Source organism: Nyctibius grandis, chromosome 4 (genome assembly GCF_013368605.1).
Source record: "Nyctibius grandis isolate bNycGra1 chromosome 4, bNycGra1.pri, whole genome shotgun sequence".
Taxonomy (NCBI): domain Eukaryota; kingdom Metazoa; phylum Chordata; class Aves; order Nyctibiiformes; family Nyctibiidae; genus Nyctibius; species Nyctibius grandis.
Window position 1 is genome coordinate 62,810,822 of NC_090661.1, and position 17,212 is coordinate 62,828,033.

The following is a 17,212-nucleotide window of genomic DNA, read 5'->3' on the forward strand; positions in this document are numbered from 1 at the left end:
TGCTGGGTGACTGGTTTTTTGATTTTTGCCTTCCACCCACTCATAATTACATGGGATGGCTGCATGTCTCTGCCTTCTTCGTGGATTTCCTCTTCCTGTTGTTCTGGATGTCAGCAGTTCTGGAATGGTAGTCATGGACATGTGATTTACTGGCCTTTTCCATGTTGTATAGTCTTAAGAAATGGCCATAGCACAGAATATAAAAGTTATCAGATATCAAAATTTAATTTTAAAACAATTTATATAGCCTGGGGTTTCACAAAGCCATTGGTCTTCTAACGTGTTAGAAGCTGCATGCCCTAATCTCTTCTTGTTTCTTTGATCCACTTTCAGCTCCTTATCTCATATTCACTCTGTATGATGGCAGGAGAGAAGCTTTTTTCTGTAAAAGAGCTTGGAGTGATAGAATTTTCATGGTCTTCATGGATGTCTGTCCTCAAATATTCCTACAGCTTTCTAATGTTGACAAGTTCACCTGGTCTGTCAGGCTGGAGTTAGCTCCCTGGGAGGTCTGACAGTCCTGGTTTTGCATTGACTGCAGGAATAACCTGAAGGCTTTTTCTGTCTCAAAGACCAGATGTAGAAAACTCAACAGGCTCTATTAACTTGAGACTTGAAGTCCTGTGTGGCTACACTGTACTATTGCCATACCTGCTGCATGGTCCCCTATGACTTTGTAGTTGCTGCTTTATCTCATGAATATATAAGCTCTTCAGTGGCAAACCCTTAAAGTCTTAAAGCAAAAACAAGCCCAATAGCAAATCAAACAAATAACCTTGCAGTTGAATAGAGGTGGCTCTGGTCCAATGTGAGAAAATGCTAAAGCATTAGATACCATTAGATGTTCCTGCAAATCAGGCACCTACTTTTTTTACCGCACCCATCTACCGCCTGAGGAATTTCACATGAGCTTGTTGTTTGGATTCCTTAGCATTGCCACGCCTATATTAGACTCCTACTATGACTCTTAAGATCTTTAAAACTGCACACCCATTTTGATATACGGAATTGTAAAAGGAAACTGCACCATAACCATTTTCAGTTTCTCTTTTTGTTTCTACTGTTGGAATGAGAGGAAGAGTTGACTTAGAACTAATTTTGTAAATGTGTATTTATGATCTGCTGTGTACTCACACTGCATTTCACACTGATAAGCATATCAAGGAGAATGGTAAAGATCAGACAGCTGTATATGTGCATAATTAGATACCCACTAAGAAGATTTCTGCTACAGGAATATTTAAATTCTATTTATTAAACAGTTGCATGCTGAAAGTGAAGAGATCACCCTGATGCAGCACACAAAGTGACAGAGAGGGAAGGGGGAAAACTGATCTTAATGAGCAGTCAATGCTTTAAACTGTTTAATATTGTAATTTTCTCAATTTTACTGAATATTGCATCAGCTTAATCCCATTTTCTGAGAATCGATATTTCTTTAATTGGCATTTAACTGTAATACAATATCCACTCATCTTGAAAATAGCTTTCTTCCAGTTCTTTATGTCACATTTCTCAGTGGCTTGCCTTTTAACCTAGCATGCAAACCTATATAACAATGACTGATTTTTTTTTCCATTTGATAATTTGTAAAGATGATCAGGAGTTATGTCTCTTCTTAGAAGCTTCTTAACATAGTACGGTCAGCTGCTAGACCAGCAACTTGATCTGTATCAATAATAGTCTCTTAAATTTTTTTACTTTAAGTGACTCTTTCTTTGTTTCTTTAGATGGTAAAATGCAGACTCCCTTTCTAAATAAGAAATAAACTACTGCATTTCCGCTTTTTCATTTGTAACTCTGCATTTTGCCTGTAGTCTCATTCACTTTATGCATGGAACTAAACAGACCACTGTTAATTTAGGCCAGTTGCTTGACATATCAAAATTAGTAGCATTCCTTTAATTTCTTAGAGTACCCTCAAGGGATAATTCATTTTCAAAACAATAGAATAATATTTTTTAATAACAGAAACTCTCTAAGCAGGAAAATGTCTTGAATAAAAATTGTGTATATTTTATGTAGTAAAAGCACTTCCATTTACTTTTAGAGCAGTGGTAAAAGGTTGGAAATGGGGAGTTGCTCATACAGTGCTGTGAGAACATCAGATTAGAGGCAGTAAAATTACCTCCCACGTAAATATGAATTTAAATACTTGATATTTTGCAAGGTTACATTTACATTACTTCAGGAAATCTTAAGGCAGAGTGAAAATCTAACCACCACTGACTCCAGAAGTGCACTGAAGCCTGTCCTTACAGTATTTGAGCATAAAATTCCCACTGATACCATGCAGAAAACCGAACAAGTGAAACTAAGCTGATCCTGCCATAACCATTCCTGTTGCTAGGGGAGCAAGCATTAAAAAGAATGAAGCCAGTCAAGTTTGGATATACATTACACCTGCATTTCTTTAAAGAGAGTTGGTGGAAGGTGTGCACCCTAAGGCCCCAATCCTGCAAACTCTTACATGCGTGTTAATTTCACATGTGTGATTCATCCCTTTTGAAGATGATTCACTTTTAGTAAGTGTCTGCCAAGTCAAGGCCTAAGATGATACGTACTGTACGGCACCTTGATTGCTGTGAATCCAGAGCCCTCGTGAACTGGTAAAAGTTCGGATGTCTTTATCTGGAACTCAGACTTCACTCATAGCAGACAATGTTGAAGACCACACCAAATCATTTATTTGCTATTGATCCATTAAAATATTAGTGTACATTGGGGCTTTTATCTCCAGTGTTATCAATCATGGAATCTAGCAGGGGGTAGACACTAGCAACACTTTTTGTCTTATTTGTTTTCTCCTTCAGAAAGCAGATGAATGGCAGTGGTAGTATCAAAAGGCTAACTTCAATAACATATGCAAAATAGCATTGTTTCCATAGGCTGTGTCTGACCAAGAGCCACACTTTGATAACAGAGCACACGAAGAAAACAGAGAGTTAGGAGCAGTCCACAGATGACAATAGCTCCATGACAATTTTGCGTCTCAGATGGGGCCAGACCGGACAAGCAGCTGTGCATCCCATGCTAACATGGTGACATTGGCCTTCCCTCTACACCTTGAACTTTCGTTGTCCAGCAGTTGCTCTGCTCTTGGTTTTGTGCTGTCACCTTAGAACGGGAATCGCATTTGAACCATTCCCAAGAAATTCATGGCTCATGACATCAGCTGAACTTCAGATCAGTTAAACTGTGACCCTTGTGAGGCTTTTGTAAAGCCGCAGGAGAGCAGCACTTAAAGAAACAACTTGTAAAGACAAATACCTCTCATGTACCTAAGACATAACAGTATCAGAAAATTCACAGCCACCCTCTTGAAATACGAGTAATGCTCTTGTGGTAGGTACAAGGCAACAGAAGTGGTACTCTGGAGAGGGCTTAAGTTTCTGCAGAATGTAGATACCATTTGGGTGCAAGTAGGAACAAGCTGTAGTGTGACTTACCTCCCGCATAGTTTTCATGTTGAGTGATAGGAATGTGAGAGGTGGTCAGTTTGCTTTCTTGGACAGATCTGTTCTTCGTAGTCACAGTACTAAATTTAACACTTTTAAGTTGCACATTACTATTTGTCATTATTCTTCTTCCCCTGACCCTTCACTTAACAAGTGGTGGTATACGACATGTCCTCTTCTTCCCACCAGACCACGAAGCATTATTTTGAATGATTCCCAGTCATCAGGACATCATACTTCCATTTAGAAATGTTTTATTGTAAGCGTTTATTGAAAACACCATTAGTTTCAATGCTTAAAGATTTATTTTCTTTCAAATTACTTTTTTTCCTCATTTAAATTTGCTGTGTTAAACATGTGGGGTAAATGCCCCCAAATCTGTCTGTATCAAAGATTTATAGAGTCCCACTCAGAGCAGTAATGGTTGTGTGGCATAGGTGGGACATGAAGTGCTTTCTGGGGGGAATCTCGCTACCAATGAGGAGTAAATAGTTACAACAGGGAAAAACAAAAGCCTGTCTCTTCGCTGGAATCCAGAGATAGGGACTTCTTTGGGGGAGCACACTGAGGGAAGATACCACACAACATTACATGCTTTGCTGCCTTTTATCTGTGCTGTCCCATAGCATAGCTTTTATTTTAAAAAGCGCTACTTTCATGCTGTGATTTCGAGTATAAGGTGGGAAGTGAGGAATACTCCAGGGCAGTTGTCGGAGAGTAAGCAGACACTTCCCATGTTCAGTTCTGCACCCAGTGTGAGCTGGAGTCAACAGACATGTTCTACTTTAATCTATTTTAGGTCAAATTTCTTTTCAGCTAATTATTGTTCTGCTTAAGACTGAACTAAAAATGTCATACATGTAGAATTCATTCTTCACCACAGATTGAAAAACAGGAAGCTGTGCCATTATTTGCTGGCTCAAGGAGATGCTTGTGGATGACTAGCCATGTCGTAAGGGACCCACCTGAGAAAATATTTTAGATAACTGAACAAACTTGCAGCGTGTGCTGTTCCAGCAATGCTTTGCCATGAAACAAAGAAAGATTTTGTTTTTTGACTGTAAATTGAAACAAAGTACAATTTAAAATAATCTGTCTGGTAGGTTAAATAACCTATGCTTGGAAAAGCAAAATGATTCCTATAGCATCTGTACAGTTCTTTGTTTAGTTTATAAATTAATATCTTATATGAAACATCTAAGCTTACATAGGCTTAATATGGATAACTGTAAAGTAACTTCTCATTCAAGATGGAGTTTCCTAAAAAGAAGCAGAGGGATTAGATAAACAGTTTAGTCCAGTTTGAAAATAGCAAGGCCCATGGCTACCTCCAAGAAAACACAAGGGACTAAGTAGAACATTTATGTGAGCTTATTTTTTGTTTTTAATTAATACAGATGAGTTTTTAGGTAATGGGTTGGGAAAGCCCATATATTTCCTATTACAATGATATGCTTAACTTTTTATTTTCAATTGTTATGGTCTAGCAACTTACTTAAAAGAGGAACTATGAAACTATTCCTGATCTACTGGTGTCATCATGCTCTTTCTGGAGAAAAAAAATGTGTTTGGATTTGTGAACTAGATAATCTGTTTAGCAGAGGATCACGTTGTCACCTCCTTTTGGAACCTAGTTCTAAACTTTTCACTAGGTCACTTGTGAAAATCGTATTTTGCACATTTTTCATCTGTCATGTTATTTTCTACCCACGACAGTACCTTTAGAGACTGGCCTGTTCCATATGTTTTCTCAAGCATCTGACTAAGGTATAGGAGTTTGCTGGTAGTGCTTAAATATCTGTTTGTCCCTTTATCTCAAAGGAAAGGACAAGGAAGACCTCCTAAAGGCTCCAGGTGGAAAAAAATAATAAAAGTATTAGGAGGAGGGGGTTAGGAAAAGGTGTGCTTTTGTGGGAGGTTCATAAGAATACTTACCACAATTCTGAAGCCCTAAAAACCTGATTAGTTTCTACATTAACCTAAAGATTCATTGCTTATCTGCAAGATATATGTTTTATTTAAGACTGGTATATATGGGCATTGTATTCTGTAAAATACAGGAATGATGCTATGTAATAAATGTCCTTACTGTTTGTGTGTATTTCAGTCACTAATATTTAAAGTATTAAATTAAGGTAAAGAAAATAAAAAGTCTTTAAAGAGAAAGGGATGCATCTCTTTCATTTTCAGAGCTCAGCGTAACACTTCCATGAGCTTAGTATGCAAATGATTTTTGATAGGGAGGGCAGATCTGTTTACTACATCTGTTGCCTTGGAGAAGATTCATTGGTTCTGTGATGGTGGTAAATATCATATAAGAACTTTCACTGTTTGTGTATATGAGTAATGCTGGATTTAGGGGGGAAAAAAAACCTACCGGTCAAGACACTTTCTCTGTTTTTTCTATTTCTTTCATAAAGGCACCTACAGGTGATTAATTTGTTACGAGAAACGGGAGCACACCTTTCAAGCCATGACTTGGAGAACATTGGAACAGTACTCTGCAGGTAAATGTGATATAAGGTGAGGTGGCCCTAAAATTGGGATGGAGGGGGATGGTTCTTCAGAAGAGACTCTCAGAATGGAGAACAGTGTGTAGACAAGTTTCAAGAAACAGTTGGGTTCCTGGCACATGACATGGCTCTTTCTGTTCTAGACTAATAGTGAGGAAACAAGTGAAGTGATGAAATTAAGAATCAACTCAGTGTCAGAGAGAACTCAAGAGAGCCTCAAAGTAGGGAGTATTGTGGGGATAAGTGAACTGGAAGCAAATATGCCCCGTTTTGTCCAAGCACTTTCATTGAGGAAGGGTGAGGAGGAAGCTGTGCAGGGTGTGATTTAATAGCATCTCTATTTGAGTATAAAGCTGCACATAGTGCATCATTTTTATTTTCTTAAAATCCACTTTTCACTTATAGGGGAATGGCATCTACTCTAACTAGCATATAAAATCGTTCTTAAAAATAACTAAATTAAATAGACAAACAGGTTTAACCCCAAAACTTTTGAACAACTGCTCACTGACTCTATATTTAATTTTAAGAGGATATAATCCTCTGTGAAAGGTGGTTTTCCATACAGTTGCTTTTAATATATAGGGTGATTTAATGATATGGATATATATTATGAAAAGAAATAGGTGCTTGATTTTTTTTTTTCCCCAGGACTGGTCCTGAATTACAAATTAATCTGAAAATTGTAAGAAAGTTTCATGTATTTCCTAAAATTTCTTATAGTTTTTACTTCATTTCTTCTTCTCTCAAAAACAAACAAAACACCCCTGAGTCCTGGCCTTTATATTGGGACTTGGCAGGAAACCATGAGATTTGTTGTGCTGTATATTGTCTAAAAAACTATAAGGTCAAGGTAAAGCTTATGTGTGTTCTGTATAGAGACTGGACTCTGTCCTTTGAGTAATTCTGGAATCAAGAAATACTAGCTGGAGTGTTTCCATTGTCGTAACAGTCTCAGAGGAGACTGGGTAATAAGACTTTTACCTTTAAGTTAAAATATGCACTTCCCAGGGCACTGCAAGTGATAGGACAGAACTAAACCCTTGGTTTGCATAGTTTCCCTCTGCCAAGAAGGCAAGAGGAGTGGCTTAGGGAATGGTATTCCTCTGCAAATAAATTGGCCCCTTACTTAGCCCTGGTGCCACGTGCAGAACCAGTTTAGCTAGCTGACCTGGGAGTAGTATGTCCAAAAAAAAAAAAAAAAGAAGAGAACAAGGATCCTTTACACAAAATATGGTTCTGACGCAGTTTGTTACAGCATTTTAAGGAGGATCGTACACCCTGCATCTGTATTGCATGATCTCTTGTTGTTTAAAGCTGGTATTTTAATAATAAACATTTAAGTTATTTTGAACTTGCATTGATGCTAGTAAGTTTAGTATAAAAACAATGTATATCTTCCAAACAGAGGGCGGGAGTGCACGTGTGTGCAGAGGCTGAATGAGGACTTGGCATGGAGTGGTGTACTCAGGGTGAGAGGGGAAGAGGCTCTCCCACCTCGGTGCAGGTCAGGAGCCAGGGCCGTGGCTCTCTCCCAGCCGGCAGCTTGGAGTAGCGGCTGCAGCCAGAGGCATGCCCACTGACAGACGTCCCTGCACGGCACATACCGGGAGCACAGCCAGCCTAAGGCAGTGGTCAGGCTTCAAGACAGTGTGGAAGTGTCTGTGAATGGTGGCTCTTCCATACACTGCTCCTGCAGAGCTGAAGGGCTTTCCTGCCTCTTGCTGTTTTAGAGGGCCCAGCATAGTCTTTTCCACCAAAGTGGACTTTTTCCACAGAGCATTATTCAGATGCCTAAAAGTTATTAAATCTGAGGTACTGGTGTTTGTCCTGCCAAAATGTCTCAGATACTTCTTCTGGAGTATCCTCAGATGACCTGACTGATGATGATACACTCATTTTTCCAGCATGCTTGAGCTCATTCCTCTGTCCTTTTATCTTCTGTCAGGGTGATGGTACACCTGAAAAAAATAAAGTCTTTCCTGATCACTTTATATAGACACTTAAAAAGGAGAATCGCTGAAAGAGCAGAGCTTTGTGTCCCTGGGAAAGATTAAATCCTACCTGAGAAGGCAGGAGGGAACCCCAAAGTATTGTTTCACTGTACTCATTACTTCCCAGATCTAGAACTGCATTGGCCCTTGTCCTTCTAAACCCTTGGAGACCTGAGCAGCTTCACTTCTGGTACCTTGACAGTAACAGAGCACCCCTTAAACAGCAGCTCCTGTAACTGAGTTTGCTTGATGCTAGGAGGCACAAAATCAGAGAGCGTAATTGCATTATCACTGTTCTTGATGTCTTAGCTCTGTCATCATCATGGCTACATTAGCCGTGCTGAAACTGAAATTAGTACATAATCATTTTTTCTAAATGCAAGAGTATTGATAGGCAGCATACCTGGGCTTATCTGCTGTAAAGGGTATCAGTCAGAGCTGAGTAAGATGTCATTAAGTAGTTCTTTGTCAACCTGTCAAAGCAGGTTTTAAGCATCCTGATAAATGTATATTGAAGTTATTGTTATTCCATTTCATGATATAAAAATGATGGACTTGCTGCTTAGAGGATACACTTGTAGTTGGAATTGCTGGCATAAATATCTTTGAGAAAAATACAGAGCAAAGGTCCCTTTAGTGTATGTTGAGAAGTCCTATGTATGTATTTTACTATATGAAGTACACTTACAGTGTGTAAAGGAAATACAGATATGTTTGGCTTGACTATGGAGATCTGGAATTGGAGAAAATATTTTGTGGTGGTCTTGATTGTAATCAATTTAGTGAATAGTAGGTATCTTCTATTTAGAGTGGTACCTAAATTTTCTCGCAAGCTATGTCACTTTTTGTTCTCTGGGTCACAGTCCCCATAGAATACATTTCTCACTTGATCAGTGAATGGCTGCAAAGTTGAAGATACTTCTGTGTATTTGGATTGCTCTAGTGTCACAGAAGGAGACCACTTCATAGTGTTGACCTTTGGCAATGCAGGTTAAATTGCTCTTTCTGAACAGGTGCTACTGGGCGGTTAATTTTCAATAGTCCTTATTTGTTGCTTACAGTGGTGCTAGCTGAATCACCCTGGCGATGTTGGTTGGTAATATTTCTAAATGTGCTGGTCTTTGCCCAGAATGGTTTCCACTTTACACGTGGCTGAATGACGAGATTCTGTTTGGCAAATACAGGGCTTTCCTGTCCAGTGTTGGAGATGCTCATAACTCCTGCGTGCTAGGTAGGCTTTTTGTTTGTTTGCTTGTTCCTTCATTCTGGGACATTCCAATGTCAATGGCAAGAGACTTGTCTTTGTAAATAAAGATAATTCTTGTGTTCCAGAAGTGGCTGCTAAGCAATTTCCTCTCTGCTTTACTAATGCTTACACATTTTCTTTATTAATGCTTACCATTTCCTGCAGTTTCCTTAAGGAATTCCCACTGAGCTTCCTGTTAGACCTCCTTTGCCTTCCTCTGTTTTCTTACTGCTTCTGAGGGGCCTTTTTTGTGATGGCAGCTTTCATTAATGATTTATTGATCCTTTTCTTCATGATGTCAGACTGAAGCACTGTTAAACCTCATAGCACCCCACTGCCACTTCCTCATCCCCCAAAGGCCCCAGCTGTAGGTCTTCTGCCCTGCCTCAGGGTTGGTAGGGTTGCATGGAGGAATACAGACAGACCGTTTGCTTTCCCTTTTCCTGCCCAGCCTCTGGGACTGCTGCAAGCAAAAGCCTCTCTCTGACTTTCTCCTCAGGCTGCTGCAATTAGAGGCTTCCACTCCCCTGAAAACATTTTTTCAGGTACTTAAGAGATTTAATCAACAACAGAAGTCACTTCAGCCTAGCAGAGAAGTGAGTGTTGCAGCTGTGCTTTCAGGGTTTCTTCTGTAAGCTTACCTGACTGTCTGCCCCTTGCATCTTCCAGCCTTCTCCATGCTCCACCAGGTCTGCCTGGCTTGGTTGTCATACCCAAGAGCCTGTCCCCATCCTCCATCCCTGCTGCCAGCAGTATGCCGTTCCCCCACAGCGAGCAATGTTTAAGGCAGCAAACTCTAAACTTAATCAGTTTGGGGAGGGTTCCCCCTCTCTTAATGGGATTTAACTTCACTTGATTATCAGCATGGTTCATCTGAAACAATCTGTGGCAAGCTCAGGTCTGAAGCCTGACAGATGTTGTTATCTTGAGAAAATTGAAGGTAGTCCTCCCAGCCTTGCTGTCCACAGGCTTGGTACAGATGGTCATGCTTTTGCATATGTACATGCTGTTAGCCCTTTTTTTACTAAAATAAAAGTTAGAAATGAACCTTAAGTATTATGGATGAGACTACCAGCAGATGTGCAAAGAAACAATCTGGCGTACATTCCTCTGAAAGCTTTCAATCACATAATTTGTATATGATTCATTTTGATCCTTTCAATTGCTTGTTATACGTGGCAGATAGAGGTCATCTTTAAAAAGCTTTCTTTTTTGCTTGCTGCCCATTTAAATCTTACAAATTATCTTATAAGACTCAAAAAAATGTAGCTGTGTTATTGTCCAAATGTTATCACATAAATATGCTGTCATAACTTCTGATAGCAAACATAGTTAGGCAAACTTGTGAGGGGGGTTTCTTACTGGTTTTAAATAAGGCACGCTGATTGCTGGCACATCTGCTTGTGCTCTTACTTACTCAGCTGCATCTTGATTTAGCCATTGCCCTCCCCCCAACTCATTTCATGAGATAAATATTGTGTTGTGAAATATGAAACTGCATGACTTTTTTTCCCCTTTGGTCATAGTCACACCCACTATGTGAAACTAACCTGTTGTAAGTACTTATATAGCACAGCCCTATTAATTTAAGGAACTGATTCATCAAGTTGTGTTGCTTGCTCAGCTCTTCAAAGCTGTTGTAATAGTGTTCCTTTACTTACCTCTCTACCCTGGCAGCCATGTTGAGCCTGTTCTGGTTCAGCGTTTGCCTGCTGACCTAATTGTCAGGGCTCAGGAGCACACTGAAATGGGCTGAAAGATTTAAAACCAATATTAATTATTCTTTTTCCAGCCTTACAGCTAAAGGTGATGTGGATGGGCTGTATGCCTGGTACCTAGCTGGTGCAGACCTGGAGCAAACTGGTTATGATGGCAGGAACCCCCTACAAGTAGTAAGTGTGCATGCGTCTGTACTCCGTATGGTGTGCTAGCTGCGTGAGTAATAACGCACACTGTCGGATAATATTAGTTTGCGAAAAATAAATGCTGCTTTGGGGACTATAAACCGGATTAGAGTTTGTTACAAGCTCAAGCCTGGTGCTGTTCCGAAGTAATAAATTGTTGGAGCCAGAATTTTCTCATCTATGTCAGAGGAATTAAAATTTAAATTGGATTTTAATTATTTTGTGGTAACATATTCTTACTTCCCACAAGTAAGTATTTGCATGTCCTGGTGCACAGGATGGCAGGATTTATTCATGTTTCTACTTACAGGCAGAGGCTACAGGGCATAAGGAGGTTCTTGACTTCTTTAGACAAAAGCAGTAAAGAAGGTAAGATCTCATTTTCAAGTGCTAGATTTCTGAAACGTAGGGATCAGCATATACATGTATGAAGGGGGATTTTGTATTTAAGCCCTAGTTCACCCTAGGGCATCTGGGTTCAGCTGCTGTCCCTGCCTTAGTTTCTTATATGACTCTGGTTACTTTAATCCTTTGCAGACTGGGGCTGAAGTTTATTCTTCTTTCTGCCTGAGCCTGGAAGTGCTTTTTTATGGTGCGTTCCACAGTGTGGTTCTGAATTTGGTTGGGAATCTAAGTGCTACCAAAATAAAACCACTGAGGGCACCAATGTCTTGTTTTGTTTGCCCGTTGCAATAAACTGCTCCTCTGTCTTGTTTGCTTGGCCCATTGCAATAAACTGCTCCTCTGTTTTGCCCGTGTTAGAGAGGAAATGCCTTTTATCGGGCACTTGGCCAGGCCTGGTTTTCAGGGTGCTGTGCCCACAGCACAGGAGCGTGCCCTTCTCCAGGAGAGCTACGAGGTCATCACAGCTGTTCGGCTGCGTAGCCTCCCACTCGGGAGGTGCTACTATGGTACCTACAGTGTTTCCACATGTGCTCTCCCTCTAGCTTTTAATGGAGGACCTTACACCAGCCCATCTTCTAGCGTAACATACTCAACCACCACAGGAAACGTGAGTCAGATTCTTAATAGACAGGAGTTAGCTGTAGTACGCAGATAGACTGCAGAAGGCTCCGTTTCAGCAGAGAGCTCTGCCAAGGGCTTGCTCCCTCTCCGGGTGCAGGACAGGGCAGTACCATGGCGTCTCTCTTACTCAGACCTTAGGTGTAGCTGCCTGGTTGTCTCTGACACGGACTCCCAGCATGAATCTCTTTGGCGCTGCTGACATACAAGGTGTGTTTCCCTAGCTGTGAGGCGGGTGTGGGCCTCGTGTTCAAAGCATTAGATCTGACAAGTCTCTCTATAGGAAACTTGTCTGGGCGTTTGACCTTCTCCAGTGCTGTGCTGTAACTGGAACCATTTAAAACACTTGCCTTTAATTTCTCAAAACTCCTTTCTGATGCAATATGTTGTTGATTTCAATATCTCTTCTCCAATATATTAGCAATTCTAATACCAATTTAAATATTAGGAGGAGATGATCTCCTTTATTTAATAAAATTAACACAAAATTTAGTTAAAGGTTTTGCTGCATCCATGGCTACCTTGCCACTTGTGTGTCCCATTTGATCAATGTGAGTAAATTCATGTGTATGTAAGTGGGGAACTGTAACTGGAACCAAGAGCACTTTTTCGTCACTGTGTCTTGGTTTAAATGAACAGAGGACAGAATCAGGCATTTTTTGCTTTTCTGTAAAGTTTTGGAGTTTTCTTTGGGTTTAGCTGATATAGAAGGATTAGATATAATCACAGTCTCAAGCATTTAAATGGAAGTTTTCCAGGATGAAGATGCTAAAAATACCTTCAGAATATGGGTTATGTTGCAAAGGGATTTCCATTTTCAGTGAAATATGTCTGTAAAAGTCACTTTTCTTTTGTAAGTGGGGAGTGAATGTCTTAAATCCTCAACTCCTACATGGATCATCTCTTAATTCCTTTGGATTGAGCCACCAGTAGTGTAGGCAGTCTGGGGGAGTCTGCATGAGAACTTGCTGGGCAAACTACAAGGTAATCACTTCTCAGGAAGGTTTTGGGTACTGCCTAGTTCTAAACATCCATTTTCTCTTTCTCCAGAGGCTGTAGAAGATGGTCACTCCTCTTCAGAAATGCCAGCTTTGAACAGTAATGGTGTTACACAGTTATGAGAGGAAGGAAAAGAGGAAAGGAACAGTGGTAGCTGCGCTTGGAGCATCCAGGAAAGCTAGAGCTTAGAAATATTCTTTGCTTAGGATCACGTTAAGTTTTTACTGTTTTTCTAAAAATGATTTGCTGCTTTATCTTTTAATCTCTTTTTTGGAAAAGAATTTTTTTATAAACAAGTGAGGCTGGAATGTATTGCCTTTACTGTACAAGTTGTGTTTTTAAAGAGGCCTTTTGAATCTTCTTATGTTAAGTCAAGGAGGACCATACTGCAGGCATAGCAAACGGAAATGCTGTGGTGAAGTCATATCAAGAAAAAAAAACAGTGGATTGTGCATTTCTGGGTTTCAACTAATAAAATCTCTGAGGAAGAATGTTGGTTTCACTTTGTCTGTTTTTTTGCAATGGCTTATATCACTTCAGTTGCAATTACAGCAATTGTGAGTGTCAGTGCAAACAATTGAATCAGTCATGGGCATCTGCCTGCTGTTGTGTACTAATCTTCACCAATGTGTCACTACAAAACCTCACTTAAAATGAGTAGGAGGCAGATGCCATAAAGCGTGTTTGTGGGACTGTCTAAGTGAATTGATTGTTTTGTTTCTAATAGCATCTTTCCCACATCCTGACCGGAATATAATCAAGATTGCTACATGCTGGACACATAATTCTTTGGACTGTAAATGTGATCTCATTATTAACAGACCCCATGTTTAAAGTCCCAAAGCTTTCAGACTAAAGAAAAAAAGCAATATATATCTTTACAGCTGTGTCCGCCCTATAATATGTAAACGTAGAGAATACTTCAGGCAAATGCATATATTGGAGATGGCAACTTTTAATTTCACCTACAGCTTCTGCAATAATCTATGTGGATTTTCTATCTGCTTCATCTGAAGGGAATCTTTGAAGTGCAGATAGTTTTTTCTTTTTCCTCTTTATATTCTGCAACCTTCCCACAGCTATTCTTATCATGGGGAAAAGCTGCATGGACTACTTGCTGAGCCTGCTAGTATTCAAAGATTCCCAAGGTATGTTGCATATCAGATCCCCCTAAAACAAGGTAACTGTCCATGTAGGCTGAGGAAACACTGTGTACACTCCAGTTAAAAACAAAAACATAAAAATGCCTGAAATGTTAATGTGAAGGGTAGTGCATCTCTTCATTACAGTCACAAAAATGACAACTATGCTGTCGCGTTATTAAATAATTGATATTAAATAGCAATAAACATGCTTTAGATTGGATAAAATTAATACTGAATTAAGTAAATGAGATCTAACATCAAAAATCAGGCTTCAAATTCATGGCTTTTTTGGTGTCTTATCTGCAAATACATAAAGGTGATGTAGGTAACAAAATAATGTTTGAAAATTTTTAAAATCGGGAGAAAAACCATGCACAGACTCTTCTTCCTATGGTATTTAGACCTACTATCTTAACTCTTGCCTAGTCAATAGTCTAAAAGTTGATGCGCTGAACTAGGAAGTCCCTTGATAAACTTCTCTGCAGGTGACTTCCTTGGGATTGGAATATTTTCCTTTTTTTTTAATGGTTCTCAGATGCAATAATTTGTTCATAGCAGCATCCATTCTTTATTTTTGTACCAGAATAACTGACTGCAACATATACAGAAGCACCAATATTTTCCTTATACTTTTCTATAAGGGCTCATTTGATCTACAGAAAACTTTCTAAACAATAATATTCTTGTATTTCTAAAACACAACATCCATCTAAAGTACAAAACATACTTTCTTGTTCTTTTGAACAAAGAATGGTATTCTGGTGTGAATTACTGAAATAATAGGTCTCAACAGTAAAACTGAAGGAGAGGGAAGAAAACAGACAACCATTTTCTTCTGACATATAAGCCAGGTAAAGACACGAAGGACAACATTTAGAAATGTGATCCAGTAAGAAGGCTTTTAGTTAGAAGCTCTTAAAGCTAAAATGAAATGGTCTGGGTCATGTTTACAGTGAGAATAAAGCAGTATTAGCTTCTGACAAACCTTTGCAGAAATATATATCCTATTAATACATTATATTGCATAAGATAGTGTTCCTGCAATTTTCTAGAAAATATGCAATTTACCTTATAAATAGACTAATATCTAAAAAATCTTTTAATGGCAAACACATGAATGCAAATTTGACATTTATCTGAGAAAGAACTGGATCTCTTTTATGTATGTCAAAATTTCGTTCAAGCACTGTAACAGTCTACAAGCGTTAAGAGAAACTGTGTATAGGGTGCTGTTATTAAAGAAGTGGCAAGAATCACCCAGTTAAGGCCAGAAACTCCAGCTCCTGACTCAGTGTCAGGGTCAAACTTCAATAACGCTTTCGAGATCCCGTGTTTGTCTTGTCTGTCTGTCACACCCTTTGCTCTGTGCAGTGGATTTAATAATCACAATTATACTCTCCATGATAATTCCCAGCCTTATGATGATCTATTTGTGTGTAGTAACCCTTAAGCTTTTAATCATTATTGGTCAAAAGCAAAATCTTGTTATTAGTAAGGAATGAGAATTCTACCTATTTGTTTCTACCTATTTGTTTTAGTTACTGGAAGCAGCTGAGTGTCTTTCATTAGTTAAAGTATGCTAGACATTCCAGGGGCAGCTTAATTTTTTTAACCATCCTAATTTTTCTGCTTCAGATCATCCCTGAAAAGATCAAATACACTCTTTTTTTAATCCGTCCATCTTCTGCTTGGGAAAGGTTTGCAGATGAAGCAGCTGCGCAGGGCCATTACTCATGCAAACACTATTGCCGGGACTAGTTGCGGGTCCATTTCATAACTTCTCTAACAGCTGTAACTCCAGTCGCCTATGATGTCCATGTACCCTTTCATATCTACATCCAATTATAGTTTGTTAGATCCAGCACATACTGTGAGGATCATCTGCAGATCTGTGCTTGGTGTTTGATACCAGTACACATTGGAATAGCATGGTAGAAACTGGATAAAGTTACTTTTGCATTTTTTTGGCGCAGAAAAGCTTGTGATATATTTTAGTATCAGTTTCTAATGCTTATTGGGACATAAAGATGACATTTCTGTTTCTGTTAGAAAAACGGCAGTGGGTCCCATTCTTTTCCAGCCTCAGTCTCATAATGCGAGTGTTCGGGCTGTAGCTTCCCTTACCCTACAAAATGCACAGTAAAATGCCGTGCCAGGAACGCGCACCAGCTCCTGAGACAGTCTGCTCGTGTGAGTGTCAGAGGGGCTGCTGCGGGTCGGTGACCATCCTGTCGTACGGCATTTCAGCAGTGACTATAGAGCAGCATAAAGGCATAATCAATAATGTGGGACCCTTAGCTGCTGCACAGATGTTGGATTTGTTTCCAGTGTTGTATCTTTTAAGTTGCAGCAATGTTCTGGGAATGAATGCTGGTGCTGGAACCTCTGCTGCCTCTCCACGGAGGAGACGCTATGAATGCCTCCTGTAGAAGTCAAACATTACATCAATTCTACAGCTTTCTTCACTTGAAAGACAACACCCAGCTTCCACTTTGTTTCTTTTTCCTAATGATCCAGCTAATACTGCCAAGGGATAGGGACTACTTGGTCCATGTCAGCACTTCCCTAACACTGGAGAAAGCAGAGATTTGCACAACTAACACATCCAAGTTCCTGTCTGATTTGAGTTACAACTTTCCTTTCCTGAATGCAACCACTTTCTTTTTTACTGATGTCTGAAAACATTACATTTCTGTTTGGAGATTCTCATAAAACTCTTGTGATGGAAGGGCATTCTTAATTATTTGAAAAATCAGCATGTGCTTGCTCCCTTATTGCATGTCATCTTGGTAAACTGTTAACATCTGTCAAGGCTGGCTGACCCACTGACAGATTGACTGTGTCTGATCAGTACTTGCTGAATTAAATCAGCTGTTCAGCAAGGCTTCAGTATCTGCTCGTTCTTCTTAAATTGCTAAATAACTCCAGTT

The 17,212-nt window shown here is 39.5% G+C and overlaps 1 protein-coding gene across 1 annotated transcript in view; it reads left to right on the forward strand.

Annotated features, from left to right (window-relative positions):
- Nucleotides 1-13,546, forward strand: part of ASPG (asparaginase) — a 46,633-nt gene extending 33,087 nt beyond the window's left edge. Inside the window, exons 13-16 of the mRNA XM_068399629.1 lie at nucleotides 5,879-5,965; nucleotides 11,004-11,103; nucleotides 11,426-11,484; nucleotides 13,189-13,546. Coding sequence (XP_068255730.1) covers nucleotides 5,879-5,965; nucleotides 11,004-11,103; nucleotides 11,426-11,479 — 241 coding nt within the window. The 3' untranslated portion in view covers nucleotides 11,480-11,484; nucleotides 13,189-13,546. The remainder of the gene's footprint in view (nucleotides 1-5,878; nucleotides 5,966-11,003; nucleotides 11,104-11,425; nucleotides 11,485-13,188) is intronic.
- Nucleotides 13,547-17,212: the final 3,666 nt, after the last annotated feature.